The sequence below is a fragment of the Alternaria viburni genome, assembly GCF_023758015.1.
Source record: "Alternaria viburni strain BMP 2772 chromosome Unknown scaffold_7, whole genome shotgun sequence".
NCBI classification, from domain to species: domain Eukaryota; kingdom Fungi; phylum Ascomycota; class Dothideomycetes; order Pleosporales; family Pleosporaceae; genus Alternaria; species Alternaria viburni.
The window spans coordinates 49,936-77,648 of NW_026055776.1; the positions used below are offsets into that span (position 1 = coordinate 49,936).

The window sequence follows — 27,713 nt, forward strand, 5'->3', positions numbered from 1 at the left end:
TTATGCCGTTCCGCCCGGTGCGGTTGCACTGCCACAAGGCTTATGTACCTGTCAAGGGGGGTCTGGATGGGCCCGAGCCACAGGTGTCCCTTTAAGTACCGTGGGAGCTCGCTGTTTCTTGTTTGGGGACTTCACACGATAGAGCGACTTTGTGGATTATTTTGATTTGACCGAACGACAGGTGTTGACTGAGGTCTTTGCTTTAATTGCGAGCAGACGCAAGAGGTGGACATACGAGTACAAGGATGCGCATCGCCCTCGTTGACGGTTCCTCATTTACGCCTTTCTTGTCTCCTTTCTCTTTATCTCCTTGATCAACCCGACCTGTGAACTCCAGGAAGCAAACTCCCAATCAACGTCCTCGTCTCTCCACCCCGCCGCCAAAATGTCAACAACCTACCTAACCCCCCTCACAACAAACACCCCAACCAAACGCTCCGTCTCCGCGCCCCCAGCGCCAAGCCGCACACTCTACACCTTCCAAGAAGTCCACCCTTGGCAACGCGACAACGAGTACCTCAAGAACCATTATCGTTGCACCACGAATTCTTACCGCGAATGTTTGAAGAGCTTGTCGTATCTGCACAACCAGACTGGGAATATTTATACGCATCTCATCGGCGCTGTCTTTATCCTCTTCTACGCCATCTACGCTTACAGCAATATTAGCAGTCGTTACGAGACTGCTGATATCAACGACCTACTGGCTTTTGGGGTGTTTGTGGGTAGTGCGGTCGTGTGTTTTGGTGTTAGTGCTACGTTCCACATGTTTGGGAATCACAGCAGTAAAGTGTATCATACATGGTTGCAATTAGACCTTTACGGCATCTTCGTGCTGATCGTAGGCACGGTGTATTCGGGGACGTACTATGGGTTTTACTGTCAGAAACAGTACTGGGTGTTGTATTCGGCTGGGATTACTTCCATTGTTACGGGTGCGGCAACGCTCTGTTCGATTCCTAGATTCCGGACCCCGAAATGGAGATGGGCGAGGGCGACGCTGTTTTGTGCGATTGGCTGGTCGGGTGCGGTGCCGATGACGCATGCGGCTCAGGCGTTTGGCAAGGAGCAGGCGGACAGGCAGATGGGGTGGCGGTTGATGATTTTTGAGGGCTTGTTTTATATTACGGGGGCTTTTATCTATGCGGTGAGTATGAAAGAGAAGGTGGATTCTCAGGTTGCATTGTTGCTAACGCTTCTTCACAGATCCGCTTTCCGGAGAGATTTCGCCCGGGACTTTTCGATATCTGGGGTTGCTCACATCAAATCTTTCATCTTTGTGCTGTGGGGGGTGCGGCGCTGCATCTGGTGGCGCTGCTGAAGGCGTTTGATTATAATCATGATCCGGCGACGCGGATTTGCTGAGGGTACCCCCTTTGGAGCTATCGAACAAACGACTACTTTACCCTTGCACACTGCATTCTCAAGACTCCATATTCTCATTCCTCAATCATCCCCGAACCTCGACCTCAATAACGACCTTCGCCACCCTTTCAGCTTTCCTTTCGCTTAGTTATACAAGCTACCCGTTATCACCCCACGTGCACTAAACCCAAGAGCCAGGAGTCAGTAGAGTTCATCGACCCCGCCCTTGACCCCACCGGCGGAGACATTCCTGAAAGATCGAGCATCGTCTCAACACCCTCGTTCACCTCCGGCGAGGTTGACGATATGTCCGCGGACAACAAGACCACCGTCATCGTAGGCGCGGGATCCATTGGCCTGTGGACTGCCTATCATCTCGCGCACGCAAATCGTCGAACCGGTTACTCGAACAACAATACCATCATCGTCATAGATGCATCAGCGAGCGCATTCGGAGAGACATCCGGAACCTGCACAGGATGCATTCACCACAAATTCAATGATGAGATCATGGATGAGTTCGGAAAGTACAGCTTCACAGCCTGGCGTGATTTGGCAGAGACCAACGATATGTGTGATACTGCTGGACTCCGCTTCCATTCCATCTTCGGGTTGACCAAGAACGATGGAGATGGTCAAGAGCTTTTGCCGGATTGGCTTCGAACGAGCGATGCGTGGGGGGTGGACACCGAATCCTTGGGGATAAACAACGCGATGGTGTAAGCATGCTTGTTGTACATGCATCACCTTGTCATGCTGATCAACTTCGTTGCAGTAACCCAGTCGGCCTCGGCAAATGGCTTGAAAGAGCATGCGTCGATATGGGTGTGCGCATTCAGACATCTACAAGAGTCACTGCTGTCGAGTTGGACCAAGGAAATCGAGCCACCGCAGTAATCGTTGTTCGAGAAGACTCATCCTCAGTCAGAATCCCATGCGACAACTTCGTTCTGGCCGGTGGCCCATGGACCCCAGCGGTCTACAAAACGCTATTCCCCTCCTCCCCAATCCAGCTCGACTCAGCCACAGAGGCAGGCGATTGGATCGTCTTCCGAAACCAGAATCCTGTCGCAAAGAACTCGGTGGCTTTTGTAGGCCTGAACGACATTGTAGGAGAGAAGTTGGAGTTTGCAGGTCGCAACGACGGCACGATATGGGTTTGCGGAGCAAAAGATCACAAGGGCACGCTACCTCCATTAGGCTCGAGAGGTCTACCAGATGCTGCAAGGATTGTGGAGCTCACAGGTCGTGCCTACCGTTTTCTTCGCGTCCACAACGCTGGTGATCCGGATGCGTTCGAGGAGTTGGAGGTTGTTGCGCTTGGACGGGCGTTTCGACCTGTTACGCGCTCGGGGCGCCCGATGATGGCTATGGTCGAGTCTGATAAACTCTCGCATCATAGCGGTCTTCAGGCAGATGGAAGACGTGGTAATGTGTTTTTGTGCTGGGGGCATGGGTCTTGGGGACTGACACTCGGACCGGGCACGGGGAAGTTGATGAGTCAACTGATTCTAGGTGGATCGACAGATCTCGATCTTTCACCATTTCAGATTCCAGAGACTACGTAGGATACGACTCGGAAATGCACCCACGTCAATGATCCCAATAGAACACCTAAGTGCGATAAACTTCACCTTCACTGAACTTCAACGCTCGCCATGCCAGCTCAGCTGCGCCTCTTGCAGCTTTGAAGCTAGGGTTCTCTTCTAACATTTCAGCTTTTGCGCCTAGCGCCTCGATGACACGTTTCGTAACCCTCCGAGCTTTCCCATCGCTGAGACTTTCGGGACTACCCGTCATCATCACAGTAATTGAATCGGGAGGATGAGGCGTCGGGTAATAATACTGGTGATACAAGAAACTTAGGACAAAATCTTGTATGTCCAGTTCGTCAGGCTCACCACCACTACCTAAGTCGAATGAGGTTGCAAGATCCATATACGGGTCCGATATCTCGATCGATTCCCGAAGGATGTCGCGGTGTAGAAGAAGCGCGGACTCAGTGTGTTCGACCAGTAGCGTATGGCGAGATGTGAGGTTCCTCCCCTCTTCACGACATTTCTCTTCGTTGTGGTAGTCTTTACAGAGACCCAGACCGTTTCCTGCGTATGCGGCGACGTCTTCGTGTGGATGAGATGCTTCTAGCCAAGGGCCCAACTTCGCGAGGCCGACATAGCTCGCCGCATCCGCGATGTCTTCTTGATAAAGACCTGGTAATGCCGGAAAGCTGATCAAGGCTGACAGCGGGGAGCCAGCATACGTTTCGGCTACTTCGATCACGGGCTTCAGGGCCTTGGCTATGATGCCCACTTCGCTCGATGCCGGGAGGCCGAGTTTCTTTCGCATGGATCGTTTTGCTTGGCGGGGCCAGTCATCAAAAATGTCCTTGAGACTGTGGTATGGAGGGCTGTTACCGGTCTTAGTAGTCGCTCAGATTGCTACTAGGCTACTTGCGATGGGCGCCATACCTTGGGTGTTGAGACGATGGGTGTGAGAAATGCCGCATGAGTTCGATGTATTCCTCGGGCGCTTTTAGCTCTACCAAGTCTTCTGTTGAGACATTGTTCCAACGAACAGATGCGACGATGTGGTCTACGGTCAGCGCGAAGCCGACCGTGGGCTGGTTGAATGTTGTCTGGTCTAGGGATATGATGGTCTGAGTGCATGCGACTAGCAAGGGCGACAGAGCGAATGCGAGGATAAGGGAAATCATCTTCGCCATGCGGGTATCTGCTGCGCTTCCGTGAATTTGGAGGTATCACAGCATTTGAGAAGGTCTTCAGGCAACGACAATGTGCCCATGTGGCACAGTTCTATCGGTGAGCGTGCTTCGCCCCCGATGTTTCAGTGCAAGAGCGGGACTGGCTTGCTTCAGGCTGTGCAGTGTTTCTGCGCCTGTTTTCCATCGGAGCTGCGCAAAATGCGTACTGTATTGGCGCGATCTGGATGTGACTGTATAGCGCTTCGGTACTAAACTTGCGGTCAATACTCAGCTCCGGAATTTGTTCGACAACTAGATCTTTCTAGATGCACTTGGTACAAACATCACAATATCTTTAGTTTGCAATAGTTCTTGTTTGAGATGGCTCAAATAGATTGATGCTGTTTTGACTTCGAAATCGGGAATGGCTCGTTCATGGTAGGTCGTCGCAATACATGAACGTCACAATTCCATTCTTTCGTCGTGATCCAGCGCTCGCCACGCCATCTCCGCTGCTCCCCTTGCTGCTACATGAGCTGAATTCTCAGCCAGAACTTCGGCATGCGCCCCGAGTGCTTCAAGCACAATCTTCGTTGCTCGTTGCACCTTGCCGTCGCCGACGCTCTCGGGATCACCCACCAAGATGACGGTCATGTTCGGTGGTCCTCTCCCTAATCGCTCGTTGTAGTGATGGTACAGAAAATTTAGTACGCTATTGCGAACGTCCTGCTCGTCCGGCGTCCGAGAGCTACCTAGGTCGAATTGCAGTTCAAGGTACATGTTCGGCCATGACAGTTCGACTGCTCCATTCAGACCCTCCAAGTGCAACAACAGTGCGGTTTGCGTGTATTCAGCCAGCAGCACAGTACGGGTTGTGAAACTGCCTCCATCGTCCGGTACGCATCGTTTTACGGGGTTGTAGCTCTTGCACAGGTCGTATCCGTGACCCGCGTATGCAGCGATGAGTTCGTGAGGATGACGCGCGAGGCCTTTTGCTAGTCTCTCAAGACCGATGTAATAGGCGGCATCGACTATATCCTCCTGATAAAGGCCAGGCAAAGCAGGGAAGCTCACTAGAGCGGAAACAGAAGCGCCCACAGATGCTTCAGCAACGTCTTTGATGGCTTTGAGCAATGTCGCAATTACAGCCACGTCATTGGAAGCAGGAAGTCCTTTTTGCTTGCGTGCGTCTCGTTCTCTTTGACGAGGGATATCGTTCCATAAGTCACCGAGTGATGCATATGGTGGGCTTGGGTGGGAATCAGCTTTTTGTCTTGAGCATATGGTCCGAAAAGAGAACACACCTAGGATGCTGAGAGGACCACAACGAGAACCTTTGCATCAACTTGATGTATTCCTCCGAAGCTTCGACTTTGGGCAGGTCCTCGAAGAACGTGCTGTTGTGGCGAATTGTAGCAGTTGCATGGTCGACCGTGAGTGCAAAACCGACGGTGAGAGTGTCTATTGATGTTGCGTGGTAAGCTGCTGCGTACTGTGACCAGCAGGTCAAAGCGCATACCAGGAACAGATAGAAGGATAGGGTCATGACTGTGAATAACGATAGAAGTCTAAACAGGTAGCGCAAAGAAAACACGGGCACCGATGTGAGCTGAGTGAGCTCACTGTCCTCTTTTAGCAGCATCGAGAGATCTGTGCCGTCATTTCTCAAGCTTGATGGCCGCAGTAGTGCCTATGCGGCGCGGTGTCCAGGCAGCATCGCCAACAGCTTCGATGCGCGGGTGGGCATCATAGGCTGCATGCTGCATCGAAATCAACCAGAGATGTTCCGCCGTATTATTGCATCAAGGTCGTTGCATCATCGTCCGCCGATGTCTGCTGACGTTCGCAGCTCTGCCGTGAGACCTCGAGAAGTCCCTTCCGAACGGCCCTGGGGGTGTTGCCAGTCGTTGCGCTGTGTGATCGGATTGCACGTTACATAGATATGTCAAATAGAATGCAAAGTCTCATGAGAGGACCGTTTTTCGAATATACGAGAGACGCGATGACGAATCGCATTGTGACATGGCTTGACGTGGCTGTTACTGTGGGAGCTATGAAGCTGGTGTTCTCATCACGTCGCCCACGCGAGATTCGGCCCTTTATGCACTGACCACCCGCCACGCAGGAGCCCCTTGGGTCAGTCGAGCCGCACGAATCATCCTCTGCATCATCAGCTCCCATCTATCCAACGACCTTGTCCACAAGAGCCCTCATCTCCTCCTTGACGCTGTTGATATTAGCGAACGGATCTTGCTAGCATTTCATGCATTTGCCTTACATATTACGGAAGCGAAGGTTGCCCGGATAGAGCGCCGACGAGCAAAGATTGAACCTTCTGTGAGAAGCTTAGCCAGGCTTCGAGACGCGTTTAACATGCCTGGATACATACATGCAGTAAAGTGCATTCCGATCATCAAAGTCTTTGGCCGGCTCTGACATGGGGTAGTGCTTTAGATACTCGGTTACGTAAGGTTTTCCGATTTTGTGGCGGGTAGGTCGCCATGGTGCCAACTCATCTGGTGTCGCAGTCTCAATCAGCGGAGGCTGGGTTGAACAAGATACTGTAGAAGGGCTTACATTCATGATGGGCATATGAAGAGCATGCGTCGAAGATCACGGGCCGATCCGTGGCGGCATCAACGGACGTGTTGCCATCCCAAAGGTCACCATGCACCAAGCAAGGAACGATGCTTCTGCCTTCGGACTCAAGCGGACGCAACAGCTTTGGGATTACCTTATCCATGATAGCCTCGCGCAACTCCGTCATCTCCTGCTCATACCCTTGCGAGTTCGCTTCAAGCTCGAAGAAACGACGAATGCTGCGCGAAAAGCTTTCCTCCCATGTGTCGCATTCTGTGGTATCCTGTGGGAGCCTTCCCTGAAACGTTGGGACTGGGAACCCGAATTTTCCGGACGGCGATACTCCTTTCTTGTGTAGTTTGGCGACCATCTCAGGGAAATCGGACACATCGGGGACTTCGTCGGTCATGTCATGGAAATCACACAGGAAAAAGTACGTGTCGGCTTCGTTCGCATACTCGCCCCATGCAATCGGTCTTGGCGCAATCTCAGGCAAAGCGTCATGGATAGCAGACATGGAGTGGAATTCTCCAAACATCATACCTTTCCCAGCATCGCCCTGAGACACCTATCGACGTTTGATCAGAACTGCACTTGCTCTGGACTTTCAGGTGTCTACCTTGAGAAAATACGACACGGCCTCTCCATTCTGGTCTAGAGCACGAATATGCGCTGTCCGAGTCCAGTACGATGCTCCATGAGACGAAATACCCTCGATGGTCAACCCTTTTGGAAGCTCTGGAGCCATGATCAGTAAATGGCGACCACCAACAAAGGTTGCTAAGCACGCGATATACTCACTCTCTTCTACGTTGGGATCGACATAAGAGATCACCGCTTTTGGTACGGCAACTTCCTCGTTCCAAATCGAAGAGTCGGTCATCTCGAGATCTGGCTCGGCTGCACGGAAGAGAAAGAAAATGGGAATCAGGCAGACGGCATTCCGCCATGCATCGCCTAGTTATAGGTAAAACACATGATGGTACCGGAGCCCAATCGCAATCCAATAAATCGTTGCTATGCGGCACAGCTTACGCGCCGTATGCACGGCCCCCACGTACATGCAGTCTCTCAGCCTGATGGACGCTTTTCGTAACGCAGCAACAGGAAAGCATTCCAGGAAGCGATGGTTTTTACGCCCGGGTTACATGGCTCTATCCATATAGTAGTGGTCCAGTTGGAAACAACGACAGAGCACGGTATTGGAAACTTAGTAACTGGAGGTACCGTGTGGTACAAGGCGATCCGCTTATCGCTTCACGTCATTGGCTGCAGGTCAGAGCGCCCTCTACGAGCAACCTTCCCCTCATTAGCCGAGCATCCCGTCCCGACTCCTACGTTCATGGATCGGGATAGTACATTGCCGCTGACGTGGAGATTTGGCCGGGGCTCCGCAAGAGGCTGCGCATCGACTGAGAAACTTTGTGCCCTCATGACTGAAGTCCCTTGTACCCATCGCACCATCATCCAAGGCCCACTCATCGCATGGGTATGTTGCTTTATATCCCTCGGAAGAAAGATCTCGTCATCAAAATCTCCGAGCCACGGTTGGCGGGGTAATCGCAACGCGAAACGATGCAGTCGTCACACAAACGTGGATCCATAGCCTCGGGCGCATCGAACGGATCGTTCTTCTCGCGGAGCTTTACAAGAAGGGAGACAGGACGCACCGATGACAGTGTAGACTTCCCCAAGGGCGCCATCGGTCTGACCACATTACACGATCCAGAAGAAGAAGTTGTCGCAGATATCATTTTCGTGCATGGGCTGAATGGTGGCTCCGAAAGTACTTGGGCGAAGAACGGAAACCCGTCACTCTTTTGGCCCTCTGCTTGGCTTCCAAACGACGAAGCGTTCAAAGATGTCAGGATTCATACTTTTGGCTATGCTTCTGGCCTAAGCAAAGAGTCAGTTCTGCACGTTCCAGATTTTGCCCGGTCTTTGCTAGCCTCAATACACGACTCTCCACGGATACCGTCTGGCGGTCATGTACGTCCTGCTCACCTTTACATGAAGTATGCTGATCATGTCAGGTTCCGATGATACTCATCGGTCATAGTATGGGCGGTCTGGTCATCAAAAAGGCCTTTGTACTTGGCCATCAAAACAAGGAGTTCGAGGGTCTAGTACGCAATATCTTCGCTATATTCTTCTTGGCAACACCGCATCAAGGCGCTGGCATAGCAGATACCCTTGGTAGGATACTCGCGCTGGCTCCGGGTTCCAGGCCATTTGTTCAGGATCTATCCCCGGAGTCGCCAGTGCTCCAGTCGATCAACGAAGACTTCCCTCTCTACAGTAGCTCTCTACGCTTGTTTTCTTTCTATGAGACTGAGCCCATGAAAATTGGCATCGGAACACAAATGATAGTGGAAAAACACTGCGCAGTTATGAACTACCCCAATGAGCGGAGGACATATCTGAATGCGAACCATCGCAATGTGGCGAAGTTCTCACTGCAGACGGACCCGTCCTATCTGGCTGTCAGAAACGCTTTAGCGACTACGATCGCGAGTAAAAGAACACCCAAGGCACTGTCGAATCAGACAGCAGGTTTCGAGCAAATTGAAGCACTCAGTACTTTCCTCAGTGTTACCGAGACCCCCGATGACGAGCTAGAGAGCCAGTCAATTCGACTGTCCGAAACGTGCGATTGGTTTCTTGATAGAAACACATTTCAGGAGTGGCGAAACGCAGCAGATTCGAAAACTTTGTGGGTACGTGGTCGACCTGGCGCTGGGAAGAGTGTTCTCTCGGCGCACATCATTCATCACTTGAGGGGATTAGGTCTCGACTGTTCCTTCTACTTCTTCGTACAGGGTGACAAAACGAAAGCCACGATCAATACGTTCCTCCGATCGATGGCGTGGCAAATGGCCAGTCAACACCCCCACCTTTTGAGTATCGTTCTTGATATCTCGACAAGCTCGCAGATTACTGCAATAAACAAGACCGATCATGTGGCCGTATGGCGGCGTTTATTCCTGAGTGGCATGTTGAAATGCCGTTTGGACACGCCTCAGTACTGGGTGATTGACGCGGTCGATGAATGCAAAGGAGGATCTGAACTCGTAACGCTGTTATCAAAGATGCAAGAAGTTTGGCCGATCTCTCTCCTGATAACGTCAAGGGACTCGTTCGACAGATACGCCGATGGAGCTGTTCAAAGAATTGAGGTCATGTCGGAAACGATCCAAGAGGAAGATACTAACAAAGACATCGCTCAGTACCTGCGTTCATGTCAAGATCAACTGCCAGCCACTGGGGCAGCAGAACGCGAAGCGATGTCCCAAGAGATTCTCAAGAATGCCAATGGATGCTTCCTATGGGTTACCCTTGTACTCAAGGAACTGCGCCAGGTACACACGTCTACTGAGATCCGCAAAGTACTTTCCAGCAACACTGCCGACATGGACGAGATGTATGGCCGGATACTTAACGACATGGCAAATGCGAAGTTCGGAAAAGAGCTTTCAAAGGCTATCCTTGTGTGGACAACGTTTGCTTTTCGATTTCTCTCAACCGACGAGATGCATTGCGCTATCGAGCTCGACATCCACGACAAAATCGATGACATCGAACGATCAATCAGTACTTGCTGTGGAAATCTTGTGTATGTAGATCGCAGCAAAAGGGTCCAGTTACTTCATCTTACTGTCAGAGATTTCCTTACTCGGCAAGGCATGAGATCAGAGTTTCAGATCGAGCGCGCTACTGCACACAAACGCCTTGCTTTGGTCTGCCTTCGTTATCTGACCCGTAGTCAAGCTCGGCCGACTAAACCTCGAAAGCTTAGTGTGGACCAATTCCCGGAGAAGCCTCGCCTTATGGACTATGCGTCTGAGTATGTCTTCCAACACATATTCCATGTAACCTCCAGTGACAACGAGGTCCTTACACTATTGGGCAAGTTTATGGGATCAGACTGCGTGCTCAAATGGATCGAATATCTCGCACGGAAAGGCGATCTCGAAAAGGTTTTCCAAGCGGGGAAGACTTTGAACAACCTCCTGGGAAGATTGGCCCAACACAGCCCACTTGTCGGGTTGAGAAAAGAGTTAACAGTCCTATACAGTTGGGGCAACGATCTTACCCATCTTGTCACCAAGTTTGGAAAAGAGCTGTCGTTTTCACCTTCAGCAATACACCGCCTGATACCACCATTTTGTCCAGTAGACTCAGCGCCTAGCCGACAATTCTCGTCACCTCACCGGGGACTGAGCGTTCTTGGACAAAGTACCGAAGGCTGGCAAGATTGTCTTGCAATTCTCAACTACACCAAGCCGGCTCGACCACTCACCGTAGCTACGTCACAAAGGTTCTTCGGACTTGGGTTATCTACCGGAAAGGTCATGATCTACGATGATGTTACTTGTCAAGAAGAGACTGTACTACAACATGGGGAGCCGGTCTGGGCGCTGACGTTCAGCGAAACTGGCCTAACCTGTGCTTCCGCTGGAGCAAAGTCTATCAAAGTATGGAACGTGACGAATTGGACTGAGGTTTTCCGCTTCGCCATTCCAGTCATGTGTCTTTCACTCGCGTTCAGCGAGGAAGACATGCTTTTGTTCGCAGCTACCAAAAAGAATGAACTCATGTGCTGGAACCTTGCCAATGGTGGGGTACCAGAAGACGTGGCTGACTGGACGATCGACTTCGACGAGCAGTCGAGCGTGCAGTCGAAACAACCAACACTGGCAGTATTCTGTCCCCAGCAAAGCATCTTGGCCATTGTTTATCGTGGAGAGGACATAGTTTTATGGGACTACGAACGAGATCGTGTGTATGATCTTTACGATAAAGAAACGGGTTCCACTCTTCACGGGCCGCTGAAGGTCTCGGATGGGAGCACAACTGTATGGAGCCTTCAGTTCAGCACGCTTAGAGACGAGACTTTGCTTGCCGCAGCATACTCAGACGGTGATCTCGTCATATACGACACACTCCACGGAACAGTACGCGACCTCATCATAGGTGTCAACGCGCAAAAGCTGTCATGCTCACCCGATGGGCGCACGCTCGCATGCGCAGATTCGCTTGGAACGATTCAATTGTTCGACATGGAGACGGTCAAGCTCTTGTATCGACTGGAGTTTGAAGGAGATGCTATAGCACCTAGGACGCTTGCGTTCACTTCTGACAACCACCGCATCATTGATATACGGGCGAATCAGTGTCGGCTATGGGATCCAGCTGTGCTGCTGCGACAGGACGTAGATGACGAGAATAGTGACACAATCTCGGTATCCACAGCTCCGCATGAGGCCAGCTTTCGCGGTTCCATGTCAACTCACATAACGGCTTTAGAGTGTATATCCTTAGCTTCTAGCGTTTTCTGCGGCAAAGAAGACGGATCAGTGCATATTTACGATATCTCGCGAGAGCCTAAAGGCACTGAATTGTTCAAACAGACTGTCGGCATACCCATTATACTGCTCCATTTCAACGCTGAAAGCATGATCCTGGCTTGCAGCGATGCTGCCAGCCGAGTAACGATTAGGCAAATGAAGCGAGACGGGCGGAAATCATGGACAGCGGCTGCCCCGTATTTCGACACAGTCATCGGACGTGGTATCACTGGACTACTACTGAATGCCAAGCACTCTAGATGTCTAGTCGCAACGGACGAAGAGACACATCTCTGGTCAACGTCACAGGACGCCAAACAAGCTTCTCTGGTCACGATGCAGCCTGAGCGTAAAGGTCACTGGGTACATCATGGGAGCAACGCAGACATGTTGCTCTTTGTGTCCGCAACATCTGCTCGCATGTATTCCTGGTCCACGCTCGAACTATCGCACACCATCTCATTGAGCAATCTAATCGAGCCTTTCACGGCGATCGGTCGAGTACGTTCTCTTCGTCACCCTCGTTACTTCATTGGCATCTCAGTGGACCCATCGCGAGTGCGATCATCGCAAAACGTTATACGAGTATACGACTACAACGACTTCAGCCTCAACACGGAAAACGTCACAAGCGTTCAAGATCTAGGAACTTTATCGTCCAATGTGCATACTATCATCGGTGTCTTCAGCGAAAGATTGGTCTTCCTCGATACGAACAACTGGGTGCGCTCTCTAGAGATCAATACCGACGATGCGATGCCTGTTCGTCATTTCTTCATCCCGAACGATTGGGTGAGTCTTGTACAAGGTTTGGTATTGGATATCGGTCATAGTGGCGAGATCATATTCGTCAAAAGAGGGGAGCTGCTGGTCATCAAACGCGGGCTAGACATGACGGACCAGGGTATACTCACACCAAGGAAGAGAAGCATGAGCCCTAGAAGCGCTATGTTTGGAGGTCTCGCGCATCGCACGATGAGTCATTGAGATCAATGCTCGTAAAATTCCCTGCATCTTTTGAAACGGGGACATTATATGCTGATTTCATTACACGTGGTCATATATTGGAGCTTTGTTAGTGTTCGTTACCATATCGAGGAGCTTGTGCCACATACACATGGAGCCCATCAATCTACACTTGCATTTAACATCGTTTTCCTGGCCATTGTCCCTTACATGACGCAATCGACAGCGACTGGAACAGAGCCACATGATCTTCCCCGAAGGTCTACCGTCTAATAACCACAACTTAGGAACGATCCAATCTCGCCAGTCTCCATTTCCAACCCCATCTTTGCAACAGCCAAACAGCAATGATACTAAACACCCCATCAACAAGTCCGATCGATGTGAACATCCATCCGTTTCCAATAGCGTCCTTGAGTGGTTCCAAAATCGCCACAGCGATAGCAGAAAGTGCACATCTCGTGATGTTATTCGAAGCCGCGGCAGTGCCGGCCTTTGACGGGAATATGTCCACCATCAAAGTACTAAACAGCTGTAACACGATAGTGCATCTAGCACCAATGAAGAACTGTAATACCAGCGGTATACTTGCGTGAACCCGACGCTCGACAGCCCAGCCATAACCCACAAGTGCGCCTATCGAGAGCGCGTGTAGTATGTATGAGCCACGGGATCGCGCAGCCTCAATAGGGAAGTTGACGAGATTATCACCAGATACCCGATTGATGGGCAGGTCGTATTGTTGTGCGGTTCTTTTGTAGTTGAAGTCCAGTAAGCGCCCTGCAATGAAGCCGCCAAGTATAACTCCGGCGCCGCCAGACAGGAAGCAAAGACTGACTGCCAGCGAATTATACCCATACTGCTGACCATATATCAAAGGTATTGAAGCCTGAATGCAGTACCATACAGCATAAGGAGATGCGGCTGACCAGAGTGTGAGCACCGTGTCGGCGTAGAAGATAAGGCGCACGGAAGAGAACGGGTTCGGAAAACTCCATACGCCTACCCCATTCTTCCCGACGTTGACATCGCTGATGACTATCGTGGTGCTTGAGGCTTCCGAATGTTGCGACCGAGAAGGTTTCAAGCATGACCACCATGTCTTCCATATACCTTGGGGTCTGACTGCTCCGTTGCCCACAATTTTCCTCCCAGTCTCCGGCATAGTCCATCCGATCATCATGAGCGAAGTTATCCCAAAGATGACGAGTGTCCAAAAGCACCATTGTGTTTGTCCCGTGGCTAAGACAATACCGCCACCCAACACTGGGCCAAAACATGGCCCGAAGTTGGTAGAAGCAAGCATGGGTCCAAGAATCTTGCCTCGCTCCGCTGGTATAGAGATGTCTGCTACGACCGCGTACGCAAGTGACATGACAGCAGAACCGCCTATACTTTGTAGCGATCGCAGGACTATCAATGCAGCATAGCTGTGTTTGTTGAGTGCTAGGCCAAGGCTTGCTGCACAGTATATGAAGAATGTAATCAAGAATACTGGACGGCGGCCAAGACTATCGGACATTGGGCCAAAGAAAGCTGGCGACACTGCTTGTAGCACCAGATATAGCGTAATGGTAAGATCGATAGCGAATATTGACGCATTATATTGTTTGCTCAGATTTTCGATCAGCGGAAGGTAAATCGTAGCTGTGAGAGACGAAGCGAGTGTTAGATAACCGAGGAGATAAGTGAAGTAGATATGTTGGCGGCGATTAAACACGGTGAAGGCTTCAGCTGGCTGATCAGGTGTATGGCTGCTTTCTGGGGTCTTCTCATTCGACATTGTTCTGTGACTTTGAGTGGAAGTAAGAATAAACCGAGCTTGGCCAGTCAGGCGCGCCGATGGTGTTGGTGAGGAGGCACCTTGTGATGCCACCCCACGGATGACGTTTTGCAGCCTCGCGTGCAGCCGTGCCGCAAACACAGCCTGGTCGTAGTGCGGGGTACATCTCAACAATGTACATGCCGCATGTGTCAACTAAACCTGGACCTATTCATCTGCGTAAGCACGCGAATTGGTGAGAGAAGCACTGGAGTTTGCAATGACGCGACAGCACGTGCATTTTGACGCGCTAGAAGCTAGTGATACAAGAAGGCCCGATTTGCCAGCCTCCTTCCTGCAATGACGCTCCTTCCTCTTGCATATCTCGCAAGATCCTATGCTTAACCCTAAAAAAAAATAGCAAGCATTCGCATAAAGGAAATATGCAAAAACATACAACAGCGATTATTCGCTTGTGGTCACCCACCAAGCTACTAGTTCGCCGGTTAAAGGTTTGACGTGAGGAGAGCAAACGGGATCCAGTATACTCCTTTACCTGTGGTCGTATGTGGAAGCATTGACACGAAATGGTTATCTATTGCCGAAATGTGATCGTGATTGCTGGTATCCATCGTACCTATGACAGCCAGCGCCGCCTTGAGTTCTTCCGACGAGACGTCTCTTGTGCTCCCAAATGGCGTCTATCAGATCAATGCAAACTCCTGGGCTTCGTCCTCTTTCCAGTCCACCTTCCCACTGCCCCACGGATCCATCCAGTCTTGAAGATAGCAAGTGCTGATAACCGTGTATGCGTTTTGCTTAAGTACATTTCGAAGTGCTACTGGATGTGAACAGCCATGGAGGATGCATATTACATCGCCCTTTTGGAGGCGACATCCTGTCGCGAGACGTCCGCCTTGTGTGATCCACAACTGTCGACCGTTCATGACGGTGTTAACGTATTCTGCCAGGTTGCGCCCATTTGCGTCGCGATAATGAATCCAAGCATCCTCAACGTCCAGTGGTGCAGGGTCTTGAAGTTTGCGCATCGAGAACTCCCGGTATTGGTTTCGCACACGGTTGGCGAAACGTACCGTATCCTCTGCATCATACGTAGAAGGCTCGCAGTGCCCTTCAGCGATAAGTGCTGACAGGATAGAATTGAGCACTGGCAAGGGAACTCCTGGGTCGTAATGGTGGGAACTCTTCCAAGCTTGAATGACGTTCAGCAGTAGGGTTGAGGCTGCCACGTGGTGGTTAATGCATGAGTCCACAGCGGCGACAATCTTACCATGGGCCCAAAGAGTATTGTAGTCACATCTGCCGCTCCATGGATATATCTTAGGGCATGTGCTCAAGCTCCATGTAAATGTGGAGGATGGTAGAAAAGGTATCACCAGACGCGGTGCGGTGAAGTCTGGAACCCAAGAGCGCGTGGCTTTTGAAATCTTTTTCCTTGGTAATGTCTCAAAAATGTCCAGGCTCTTGGTGCCTTCGATGATGGAGCGTGCGGTAGCGATTAGAGCGTCTTGCAACGGAGCCTGATAAGACGGTTTCAGGCAAATCTGATCATTTTGATTCAAGCCGAAGAACGCATAGAGTTGATCCTGTTGTGTGGAAGTCCTTGCACTAGCGCTCAGAGTAGATAGCACCTGATCCAGTGGCATGGGACTCGTGTCTGAGGGTGTATGTCTCTCCGTCCAGCGATCATACATCTCTTTCAGCACGCCGTATCGAGAAGTCGTGGACAAGTCTTTCCATTTCTGAAGAGAGAATCGTACCACTGTGGGGTTCCAACACATCCATGCCACTTTACACAAAGTGTAGAGAGTGGGGAGTGCGAGCGTTACGTCCCGTCTGCATGAACGTTTGAAGCACGTTAGAATGAACGCCGATTTTCGTGGCAAAACCACTTCCTGAAACACCCAAGCTCGAGAGAACCATGGATTCTCAATAATTTCGTGGCAGAGAGCCAGGAGGTCCTGTTGCTGAGGCTTGCAGCAGATCAGGTTCTCGGTGATATTATCTTGGCATATTTGACATGATGGGTAATATCCGCCGCGTGCTGGTTTGGCGCTCTTTTGGCAGTCGCAAGGCTCTGAAGATGAGACGACATGGTCTAAAGATGAACATAGTGCTGCAAGGCTAACTGTTAGTGAAGTTGTTCGCCCCAGCCACACTAGCACGCGTGAGCACCTGGAGTATACGTCCCCCATGATCGAGACCTGCTGGGCTCGCTCGGAAAGGTCGTCTTGATTGATGCATATCTGATCGATCCAGAGATAGCCCGTGGAGCAATGGTTGGAAATGCGTGGCAAAGCATGTTTCAGGGTTTTGGTAGTTCGAAGTGATGTGCCGCCCGACAATGTAAGTAATTCGTTACGGATTGAAGTACCCCAGACATATGACAAAGTCTCATACTCTGGAGCGTCCTGGGTATTGGTAGTGATCAGCTCGTAATGCCATCTCGGCTCTACGACCGAATCTGCTTTGTTTGGTATGACCTTCAAAAGCCGTATGCTGTGAGGCGTTTCCAGGGCCTCGTAAGCGCATGTTCGCGACTCGGATCCCGTTTGCTTTCCAGATATCTCAATACCAAGGCGATGTAGTCGGGAGAGCATGGTTCTGAACTGTTGATTTGCCGTACACGTCCAGCTTCAGCCTCGTGACTACGATAGCAACGCCCGGGCCCGGGCAGAGGTAGCGATCAGCAGATCGCAACCAGATGGAAGAGCTTAGCGACAGCTGGAGGCAGCAGGGTTCGAATATCGCTGTCGAAAGGATTCGGGGTAGCTGTGATGATCGTGATTGCATGGAGGTAAGCTGCAAGCGCCACAAACAATAACACTGCGCGTCGCCTGTACGAGGCTGGCGCGGGGCAGTGCTACGGACGCGCCCCAAGCGGTGTAACATATCACGTGCATGGGCCGCATTGTCATTACTTCCTCATTGCTCTTTAGGCTGCGAATGTCACAAACCAAAGAAGCAGCGCATTGCGTCCGAACTGCGTGATCAACTCAAGGTAAGTGCTAGGGCGTTTCAGCAAAGAGGGAAAATTCTCTGAGGTGAATGCATTAACGCATGGCAGTGTTGTTGCGGCATTGCGCTCCATACCTAGTCAGTCGTTGTTCTAGCGCGTTTCGTGAACCATAATGGCATTATAAGACTCGCTAGTCATTTGAATTATATGTACGTACAGGGTATCGCTTTTGATCGTAAAAGATTAAGATGCCGAACTCGGGCTGCTGCGAGCTGGTGAAAGGAAATTCGAAGAAAGCGCGATCCGATACTTGGGGATGCGGTCAGGAGTAGGAGTAGAGGTCTTCTTGACGCCATTCAGAGGTGGATCAGCGATCTCTGCCTTTGCACTGTCCGAGGTGACCTTTGTCGGTGTGCTTTCCGTCTCGATCGTCGAGTCTTTCCTGCGCTGTTGCGGTGTCGGGGTGTCCGGCGTCAACGGCGGGCTGTCTTTCGAGGCCGGCGGTGTAACACGCTCGCCATTTGTCCCACCCTCTAGAACAAGATTCAGATTCGCTGGCGTGCTCGCTGTAGATGATGCAGCAACAAGGTCATCGGAAGAGCGTTTTGTCTGCGAGAAGTGTGGCGACGTGATAATGTGAGCGTGTGGGAAGCCAAAGCCTTCGAGCTTAGCTGCCATTGCTTGGTTGTATTCTTGCAGATTGTTCGTCTCGGTAGCCGTTGTGGAGGGGATGCTGAAATCGTCATGGGTCTCATGAATGGTAGTTATTCGCGAATTGCCACTCGCTACAGCTTCGTGCGACATTGTTGGGCCCTTCCATTCGGGGTGGGGTATACGTCCGATGACATTCAGCCTGCCTGTTCCTAGTTTCGCCCATTCCCAGATGCCTCGACGCGTCGGTGATCGTTGTGGTGGTTGCACTGGTCCTCCCTCGAGCTCCCTCAATGCTTGGTCTTCAAGCTGGCTATTCTGGTGTGGGTGAGACGCGTCGTCTGAGCTTCGGCGGCGCTCTTCGAGGACTGGGCGTGACCTCTGTATCTCCGTTCCACTGCTTTGAGCCCGCTCCAGGCGTCTTCTCTCCGGCGGCGTCACTTTGCGCAGCTTTTCCCTGTCCTTCTCCCTCTCGCGAATCGCGTCGAGATTGGGTGCTTGACTGGCGACTGCCATCTCCGTCGATGTGCCAACCGTCGAGCTCGCTGGGCTTGTCAGACGACGGCGGAGAGGACCGGCGCTTCCCTCTTGTGGGCGAGCTTGCAGGGGATGAGGCGGGCGAGGCGTCTTCGGGGGAGGAGGGCGGGGAGGGCGGTTGTGCTGGTCGGAGCTTATGTAGGGGACTGATTTGGCGGATGACAGGCCGGCTTTCTTCTTTGCTGGTTAATGGACGTTATTACGCGTTTTTGACAGCAATGAGATGGCTGAAAGGGTGCTGGGAGTGGGCTTGGGAGAGGTCGGAGTCACACACCTTGCTTCCCTTTGCCCTTGCCCTTTGTGTGGCAGTTCGGGCCAGCTTCGTGGTCATGGTAGTCGCACTCATGACCCTCATCCGTTGGATCGTCGAACAGCATGCCGCCAGTGCCTGACCTGATTGCCTTGACCAGATCGATGGCGAAGTCGGGGTTGTTTTCGAAGCACTCGCGATAGGTCTCGACGTCGCGCTCACTACCAGGATCCATGATCTGGCGGGCCGCAATGCGCGTCATGAGCGTGCGGAAGGGCGACCCTGTCGGACTCTTGCGATAGATGTCATCAATCTCGTCAGCGTCAGGTACTAGCTCGGCCTCATTTAGGCCTTTTCTGTACTGATCCATCGCGACGTTCTTCAGTTGAAGCATGTCAAAGCGATCGCACAGCAGATAGAGTCTGTGACAGCTCACAGCATACTCATACTTCTGGTTGGCGTCGGCCATGTCAGAGACATCGTCGAGGCTGCCCTGGTATAGCCACTTCACCAGCAGCTCGAAGCCGGCAGGGTTGTAATCGGGAAGATCGAGGCGATCTTTCCTAGTGTGGCCGTCGGCATCGCCTAGCAGCTCGTTCTCGAGGGTTTCGGAGTGGTGGCATAGCAGATTGCGATGCAGCGACCAGTGGCGCTTGGACTCGCCTACGTAGACGTCGATCATAGGGCCGGAGAGAAGTCTATCGCGTTGCAGCTTAGCTTTGGCCCGCACATGGAGGCGATGAGAGTAGAGACGGTGGGTGAGAGCCGGGCGCACTGCGATGCATCGCGACGGCGCTTCGGGTCTTTGCGCCAGCGCCAATTGCGGTGCATCGGCAGGCGGCGCATTCTCCATGAAGTCATCCTCCTTTTCCCGCGATGTCTGCGATTGCGATGCACCCGCCTCGTCACCGTGGTCGAAGAAAGGATCGTCTACGTACTCAGCAAAAGTCGCGGCAGGCACTTCGCCGATGCTGCCAGAAGCCATCCGTGACCGTTTGGAACCCGGGATGGCAAAATCACGATGGTATTGTCGCAGAGTCTGCCACATGCAGCGCGGAGATAGCGCTCATGGATGCGCGATGGCTTATATGGGGGATAGTACGTGTCGCGATGCGGTGAGGGCTGTGAGGTGTCGTGGTGAGGTGTACCGTCCGTGTAGACGTGCTGGAGTGGAGACATCAAGGATGGCTGGGTGGCTCCTGCCCTGACGTCGTTGGCCGCCCGCCCGGGGTAGCTTCCGCATTGCCTAGGCCCAGATCATCGCCCTCACTCCGGACCTGCATCCAACAAACATCAACTCAACATCTGGAATCAGCTTCCTCAACACCGCACCGTGATACCATCAAGTCTTGTTGTTGCGCACGATGGCTGTGCAGAAGCTCATTCCGCGTACTCTCGACATCGCCGCGCTAAGCACATGTGACGTTGCCTTTTTACCATAGCTCCGTATGCTAAAGCAGGCTCGTTAAACAGGGGATGCTCTCCTTGCCGAAGAACCGCTGTTTCCGGCGACGGCAAAGTTCTGCTAATCTGAGCCTGCAATTTGGCTTTTACATATCGGTAAACAATCCGGAGAGTACATATACAAATCGACTCATTGGTTCCCTCGGCACAGATGCTACAGCCCCTCATCCTCTGCAAGACTGACCCGTGGTTCATCGCTCCACGTCCCAAACATCAACAGCATATATTTCTAACAATCTAGAGATACTTCATTTTTAACTCTACATTTCCGCCCCACCAACGTACACGTCAATCGCATCCTATCACACCATGCCACCCATGATCAGAGACAAAACATCGTTCGACGCGATCGTCGACCCTACCTCTTCTCAGAACACCCTTTCACTCAAGCGAATCTGGAGGAAAGCAATGCCACGCGCAAATCCTTCGGCGAAGCGGTCGCCTGATGGGATTTCCAAAAAGCGAAAGCTTGCATTGTACTTGTTGCCGCGGCCTCCGATCAAGTATCTCGTCACAGACCTTGTCACAGACCCCAGGAACAGGATAGCGAAGTAACTTCAATACTGTTAAAATCGGCTCGCGATCTTCGAAGGATCATCTGAGCCAATGAGAGACACACTGCACACGCCAAGAACAGCAGCCGAGACTGCTGCCTCTTCATGTCTTCTCACATCACAACCATATGCGCTCTATTCCAACTCGACGGCATCGAACTCAATGGCCAGTTCGCGGTCATTAGAACCCTCGTTCGGCTGGGAACCTTCTGATCATTTCCTTCTAGTACGTCGGATTGCACTCTACGCCTTTTAGTCCACACAGCGAGCATGAGCAAGCTCTATCGAATGCGACTGATCAAGAGCAAAAGGAGAAATGGGACCCAGAATCATTTCTACACCAAGACGAGCAAGAACGGAACCTTATCAAAGCCTGGATCCACCTCGGTTCGCGTGGCCGTTCGGTAGGATCTACCTATCCCACTTTGTGGGCACGTCCGACAATTATTTACTAACGCACGTCTTGATCAGCTTTACCGCGAGCGATGCGACGATATACCTCTTCCTCAACACATCCCTTCAAATCTGTCAGTCTTCGAGAAGCGCCGCAAAGTGACAGATTCAGGCGAATGGAATCGTGCTGCTGGTGCGATATGGATTCGAACATGGTATGGCAATGAAGCATCTCATAGGCAGAACCTGGGTGAAGAGATTGTTACACGCGCAAGTGCCGACGAGGCATATTCCCGACTATGGCAGAAAGTGACGTGCTGTCCGGAACACAACTACAACTTCGACAAAGATTTGTTTGGGCCTTTTGTGTTCGACGACAACAATGCCGCATACGGAGTGGCGGCACAGGACGCCGATGACGAGGTTGAGCTGATGGATGGTATACCACCTTTCATCTTAAGCGCTCTGGTCAGATGCCCCGACGCGATGGAAGGAAGCAGTGTGATTCAGATGATAGGTGAGGAGTACGAAAATACCCATCAAACGTTGCTTGTAGCGGTTGCAGACCGCGAGGCATGCGAAGAGGGATGGGTGTTGCTGATTGCACTTAACCACAAGGGCCAGGCGTTGCACCTTCGTGTCAGATGCAAAGCTGCCAATGTCTCACTGCAGGTGTACTCTTTCAGGATGGGAGGCGACCCGTTGGATATCACGGAAAGCGAGGAGAATGTAGTAGACTACCTGGATGCCAATCGATCAGGCGATGGATGGGATGAAGATTGACATGTTTTCAATAGCAATGGAGCGTTGTCCGGTCTTCTTATTGAGCTACTATTCTCAAAATGCCACTTGGCCATTACTTGGTGATCTATTCGAGGAACCCGTTTATAGGGTACTCAAAGAGAAGGACACATGCTCTCCGTTGTCCAGCCCATTCTTGACCACAATAACGCCATCCTGATGCACAATCACGATATCGTGGCTCCGCCGTACCTTGGCGATAAGAGGCGAGTTGCCTGTGCGCCAAACCGATGGAACGAAAAAGTGCTTCTGGAATTGGTCGAGGACTTTGCGACCGCCTTCCCCAATTTGTACCGAGCAGACCCACCCCGTCTTGGAAAGGAAAATAAGATGCCACCAGTCAAACTTTTTCACAGTACCAATGATTCTCTCCACATCGGGTATATCAGCCACATCTCTAATGGAAGACCAGCGAGTATAGGATTTGCTACGACCGCCTCCGAATGGATAAGTGAATGGGATATTGGGCGTAGCCGTTGGCGATGGGGAGATATCCAGGGTTGAAGATGGTTTGGGATTCAAGAAGACAAGAGACTGTGCCGCAGTGTCAACTGACATGTCAGGAGGCGACGACGAGCCTCCGACATCAGTCGACCCCGGATCCAGAGTGGTCAGATCAAAGACGCGTATCTTGGTCATCATACCGTCATTAGACTGGGGTCGCAGGCCGGGTACACTCTGCTGCACGTTTTGCGAGCGCTGCAGAATGACCAGGTCATCGCCTTCGCTTGAGACAGAGATTGCATCCGCGTCTGCTTGTTCCCCAGATATGCGCCTTTCGATCTGCATCGGCACCATGGGGTTCTCAGAGGCGGCGATCTGGTGAACGTCCTCCCATCTGAAAAGCCGCAGGATCTTATCCTCGAAGAGAAGCAGTTGTGACGGAGCGGATGGCCGAACAAACCATTTCCAAGATATGCGCTCGCGCCTGTCAAGCGACGCTACTTGCTTCTTGGTCGATAATGACCATATAGAGTCCGCCTCTGATGAGGAAACAAGTACGAACGAGCCCTCAGGGTGGACGAGGATCTGGCGTATGATGCAGCCTTGGCCTAACCTCGACTGGATCATCATCTCAGCACTCCATTCCCTCCGCGTGCCAGTCGTGATTTTCATGATACAAAACTTTCCTGCCGAGTCTGCACTCGCTATCACTCGCGCTCTAGGACTCCAGTCCATGCATGTAATACTAATGAAGGACCCACCATGCTTGTACAGGTTGCGCATAGTGTTCTCGGGGTCGTCGAGGTTGCAGGTATCGACACGTCCGTCGTTGCGCCCGCAGAAAGCCATACCACTTTGATCGCAACAGTGCAGCGTGGTTATGATAGCAGACTCGTTGACAACGGATTCAACAATGTCGTCTACTATTTGGTGCACAGATTCGCTAGGCTCGCTGGAGAGAGCTTCAGTGTCTTGCCCGAAGAGTACGAGTGGCTCCCAGACATTGGCTTGCGTACCCCGCGAATCCACGATGCGCAGGCTGTCGCTAGTGAAGGCGAGCGACGATACCGGATCTCCCTGTATATGTATGTTGTGGAGAGGTTGGAGTGTCTCGAAATCGAAAATCTTGATCCCGCCATTGCCGTCGCTTCCAGCAAAGGTCTTTTCGTTGCAAGAAATGGCCATCTTCGTGACGCATGTCGCAATAGAGAGAAGCGGCTTGCAAGTCATACTATCGAACTTGACCAGGATATCGTCCCAGTATGACACCAAAAGTCGTGGGTTTGCAGAGCTGGTATTAAAGACTAGACAATTCACGGCGTGGCCTCCCTTGTCGTTCTTGTGCGTCGCCGGCCTCAAGCAAGCCCCAATACGGTGCTGCTTGTCTAGAGACCACAGCTGTACCGGCTTGCTTCGATAGACTATCGCAAGTGTTTGTTGTTCAATAGATAGTCTGGCCGCAGATGGAGATGGCGCAAAACCTGAATCTGTGTCTTCAGCGAAAGCGTCGATCCAGGGAACCTGGAGCAGCGGCGAGCCATCGGCAATCCTGTAGGTCAGAACATGCTTGTCTCTGGTCGCTATTGTAACTGACGTTTCAGTCTCGTCAAAAGTCAAAGCTAGGGTTTGCGAATCGGTAGCGATATGAAATAGTTGCGCCCCAGTCGCCGCATCCCATAGTCTCAGAAACCGCAATCCAGCTGAGGCGATAAATTTGGATGTGGAACCGAACTCAAGAACCGATACTGATTCTTCATGCCTCATAGTCAAGAGGTGTTCGCACGTCGAGGTTCGATAGACATTGACCAAGCCGTCAGCCAACCCAAGAGCGAATCGTTCATCTCGAGAAGCAGCCACTGTCGCATAGGTGTCATGATAAGAGATGGAGCATATCCTGTCTCCCCAGCCTGCATTCCATGCGCCTACCAGCTTGATACCATCCTCAGCATATCCAAAGTGCCGGTATACAGCAGAGTCTCGAGGACACAGAGGCGGGACGAGTGTGTGGATAGCAGCGGGATCACTCAGGAGATTGACGCCGAACTGTGTTACCAGCCTAGGCAGATCGATAGCCCAGGCATGTAAGTCGCTTTGCAATAACGGAACATGCTTCATCCTACGGTTGAGGTAGTTCGATAGGTGTCTCGAAGTACGATTGAGACAATCCAAATCTTTGAGATGGGCCACGTGCTCGATCCAGGAAAGCACGTTGGTCTTGAAGAACTTATCCAACGTATTGAACAGTTCGTTGGATTGCGAGGACGCTCTAAGAATGTGCTCGCTGAATCGTAAACATACGTAGTCCGTCATAGAGGTCTTGCTGTGCCCGCTTGCAGTGGAGCTACGCCGTCTCTTTGAGTACCTCAACTCATCGCTCATCAGATGATTGAGGCACGCCATTGCAATAAGACTGTTTCCTTCGGCATAGTCGATTCGAAATTCTGAGTCTAGATTTGGATTGGTGAGAAAGGTGCGAGCTGTTTCGTGAACTAGCTGTATCCGCGACTGCATATCGATGTCGAGAAATTGTCCACAAAGATATTGGAGACTGGTTCGAAGATCGCGTGCTATCGGACTACCCAGCGTCAGTCTGATAGCATCCTTCATCTGGCTCACGGTCAAGGGATGGACAGCGCAAATCGCCCACGTGATTGTATGTTTTGCTGCGCTCTTTGACCTCAGCGACTCCATTTTCCGAATGTTGTGCGTGTATAGATCGTCCATTTCTTGGGGTATCTCGCATAGGACCTCGTGCACTTCTTCGACAGTGAAAACTTCCCGAAGCTGTTTGGTGACTAGAACAGTCCACAGGAAGCTACCGCCAGACATGCGAACAATCTTATCAACCAGAATTTCTCTTTCTTGAGGTGTATTGACGGGAAAGTTGGTGGACCATTTTTGAACGTACGATGAGATGTCGGCCAACAGGTCGTCTGGTGATATGAAATCTTGCACTAGAGGAAGCTGCAAGAATAGATCGTCCAACGCAGGATCTGGTCGACTGGTGACGAAGACCTTTAAGGGGATATTCTCGTCGATCCTGGAAAGAAGACTGAAATAGTCGTTCAACGGGCCTCTGTCGGCTGCCTCGTCTAAAGCATCAACGACCCAGTAATGTCTAAAGCAATTGTGTGAGTTTTGCTCTATGTATTGCTTGAAAACAGCTTACGGTTTTGAAAATGTAACGTGGAACACACAACTCGTGAAAATGGTGTTCCAGATGGTTTTCTGGTTGCGAATATCGATTGGTGGACCTTTCTGTGAGAGCTGGAAGATTGCGCTACGGATGTCAGGGTTGACCTGAGCCATCTGTAGCGCCATGGACCGAAGAAAGCTGCTCAAATTGTTGTCGGTCTTGTCACCCTTCTTGAAGAAGTAGTGACATACAGGGCTGTCTTGTAGAAATTCAATCATATAGCTTGCCAGCATTGACTTTCCTGACGCCGGTGTCCCCTTCAGCCAGAAATAGCGAGGTGCTGGAGACGACCGCCATTCCCGAAAACTGGTTTTGTTGGTCAGCCAGGAACATGATCCATTCAGTCTTGTGTCATTGAGGGTTGACAGCCTTTCGTCGGCCGAAGTATCGACGGAGAGGTACATGGCGATCTGTTCCATCTCGTTCGCCCTGCTTTGATACAGCGCTGGCAATGATAGCGGTAACGGCGCATCTGGAGTCTTGGTAACAATTGCCGGACTTGTAAAACTCGATGGTGTTACTTGTTTTCGCATTTCCAGCTTTATCTGGTCGACTGTTGATGCCAGACGGTTCCTTAGAGATCTGTAATTTGAGTCTGCGGTAGTCTCAAATTTCGCAAGATCACGATGATTTGCATTCAATAACTGAATGCGCTCCTCAGCGTATCCTATGGCAGTCAGTATGAAGTCCAAGGGTATCATTGGCTAGCAGACCTAAGGTAGCAGATTCTTGATCGACGATCATTCCGACAGGGGGTGTTGGCTGAGACTCGTAGAATGTGTGCAGATGTATGCCCGCATAGTGAATACGAAAAGAGTCGCTCAGGATACGGATGCTCTCTGACTTGGCCTCCAAGCCGGATACATACGCTCTTCGGCCACTCCCAGATAAGCGAAGGAAATTGTTCAAAACACCAGCGAGATTCGAGCCTCGGTGGGGAGTACCCAAGAAATACAACGAATGTAATCGGTTGGCGATATCGATGTAATCCGGGTTGGTTTTAGATAAGACGCACGCCTTCTTGATAACTAGACCGCCCATACTATGCCCTATAAGCACAATACGACTATCCAGATTGTGGATCTTTGGATCGCTCCTAAGCTCTTCGACTAAAGACTGACCAAAAGCATGGATATCGACTGGACTCTTCAGCCAGGTGGCCCAGTTCGCGTTGTACCCAAAGCTATGAATGCGGACTCCCCTAAAATCTGGGTCTTTGGGCAACCACTCTTTTGGCCAAAAGTAGTCAGCGTCTTGCTTTAGACACCATGTCGTACTAGAGCCACCGCCGAGACCATGAACGAAAACAAAGTCGGCGATGACTGGCGTGATGTCATCCGGTTCGTACACAGTGTTCAAGCCAAACTCGTTTCTTGGCTTCTCGACTTTGATCGTAGATTTGCGACTAGAAAACGATCGAAAGCTGAATCTTCGACTTAAAGACGAGCCGAAAGATGCGACGCTAGCATTACTGGTTGTCGCAGCTCTCCGCTTTCCGATACCTCTATCGAGGTCGGGGAGATCGCCAATGTCCTACAGTATTGGATTAGTCACCTGTGAAACTCAAAGCTTTGGGCACTTTACGTCATCCATTATATGGAACTATGTCATAGAGAGCTTTTGGTTATCATGTTGCTAAGGCTTGCAAGGAGGATGGATGGGTCTCTAAAGATGTGGAGACGCTGAGATTGAGTGGGGTTGAAGATGAGAAACGATGGCTG

The 27,713-nt window shown here is 51.3% G+C and overlaps 8 protein-coding genes across 8 annotated transcripts; 3 read left to right on the forward strand and 5 right to left on the reverse strand.

Moving 5' to 3' along the window:
• Window positions 1–385: 385 nt before the first annotated feature.
• On the forward strand, window positions 386–2,933 carry J4E79_003970 (uncharacterized protein; the record flags this gene model as incomplete). The annotated part of the gene is made up of 3 exons (XM_049352860.1): window positions 386–748; window positions 1,564–2,084; window positions 2,141–2,933. The coding sequence occupies 3 exons, from the start codon at window positions 386–388 to the stop codon at window positions 2,931–2,933; spliced, it is 1,677 nt and encodes a 558-aa protein (XP_049212239.1).
• Window positions 2,934–2,979: 46 nt separating this feature from the next.
• On the reverse strand, window positions 2,980–4,087 carry J4E79_003971 (uncharacterized protein; the record flags this gene model as incomplete). The annotated part of the gene is made up of 2 exons (XM_049352861.1): window positions 2,980–3,772; window positions 3,834–4,087. The coding sequence occupies 2 exons, from the start codon at window positions 4,085–4,087 to the stop codon at window positions 2,980–2,982; spliced, it is 1,047 nt and encodes a 348-aa protein (XP_049212240.1).
• Window positions 4,088–4,528: 441 nt separating this feature from the next.
• On the reverse strand, window positions 4,529–5,612 carry J4E79_003972 (uncharacterized protein; the record flags this gene model as incomplete). The annotated part of the gene is made up of 2 exons (XM_049352862.1): window positions 4,529–5,315; window positions 5,371–5,612. 2 exons carry the CDS (start codon window positions 5,610–5,612, stop codon window positions 4,529–4,531), a joined length of 1,029 nt encoding a protein of 342 aa, XP_049212241.1.
• Window positions 5,613–6,247: 635 nt separating this feature from the next.
• On the reverse strand, window positions 6,248–6,649 carry J4E79_003973 (uncharacterized protein; the record flags this gene model as incomplete). The annotated part of the gene is made up of 3 exons (XM_049352863.1): window positions 6,248–6,293; window positions 6,456–6,610; window positions 6,644–6,649. 3 exons carry the CDS (start codon window positions 6,647–6,649, stop codon window positions 6,248–6,250), a joined length of 207 nt encoding a protein of 68 aa, XP_049212242.1.
• Window positions 6,650–8,221: 1,572 nt separating this feature from the next.
• J4E79_003974 (uncharacterized protein) lies at window positions 8,222–12,981 on the forward strand (the record flags this gene model as incomplete). Its single annotated transcript, XM_049352864.1, has 2 exons — window positions 8,222–8,635; window positions 8,680–12,981. The coding sequence occupies 2 exons, from the start codon at window positions 8,222–8,224 to the stop codon at window positions 12,979–12,981; spliced, it is 4,716 nt and encodes a 1,571-aa protein (XP_049212243.1).
• A 4,964-nt stretch (window positions 12,982–17,945) lies between these two features.
• Window positions 17,946–20,125, reverse strand: J4E79_003975 (uncharacterized protein; the record flags this gene model as incomplete). Its single annotated transcript, XM_049352865.1, has 2 exons — window positions 17,946–19,072; window positions 19,165–20,125. 2 exons carry the CDS (start codon window positions 20,123–20,125, stop codon window positions 17,946–17,948), a joined length of 2,088 nt encoding a protein of 695 aa, XP_049212244.1.
• Window positions 20,126–20,913: 788 nt separating this feature from the next.
• On the forward strand, window positions 20,914–22,334 carry J4E79_003976 (uncharacterized protein; the record flags this gene model as incomplete). Its single annotated transcript, XM_049352866.1, has 3 exons — window positions 20,914–21,155; window positions 21,415–21,562; window positions 21,630–22,334. The coding sequence occupies 3 exons, from the start codon at window positions 20,914–20,916 to the stop codon at window positions 22,332–22,334; spliced, it is 1,095 nt and encodes a 364-aa protein (XP_049212245.1).
• Window positions 22,335–22,436: 102 nt separating this feature from the next.
• J4E79_003977 (uncharacterized protein) lies at window positions 22,437–27,585 on the reverse strand (the record flags this gene model as incomplete). The annotated part of the gene is made up of 4 exons (XM_049352867.1): window positions 22,437–25,914; window positions 25,966–26,659; window positions 26,802–27,525; window positions 27,577–27,585. 4 exons carry the CDS (start codon window positions 27,583–27,585, stop codon window positions 22,437–22,439), a joined length of 4,905 nt encoding a protein of 1,634 aa, XP_049212246.1.
• Between the last annotated feature and the right edge of the window lie 128 nt (window positions 27,586–27,713).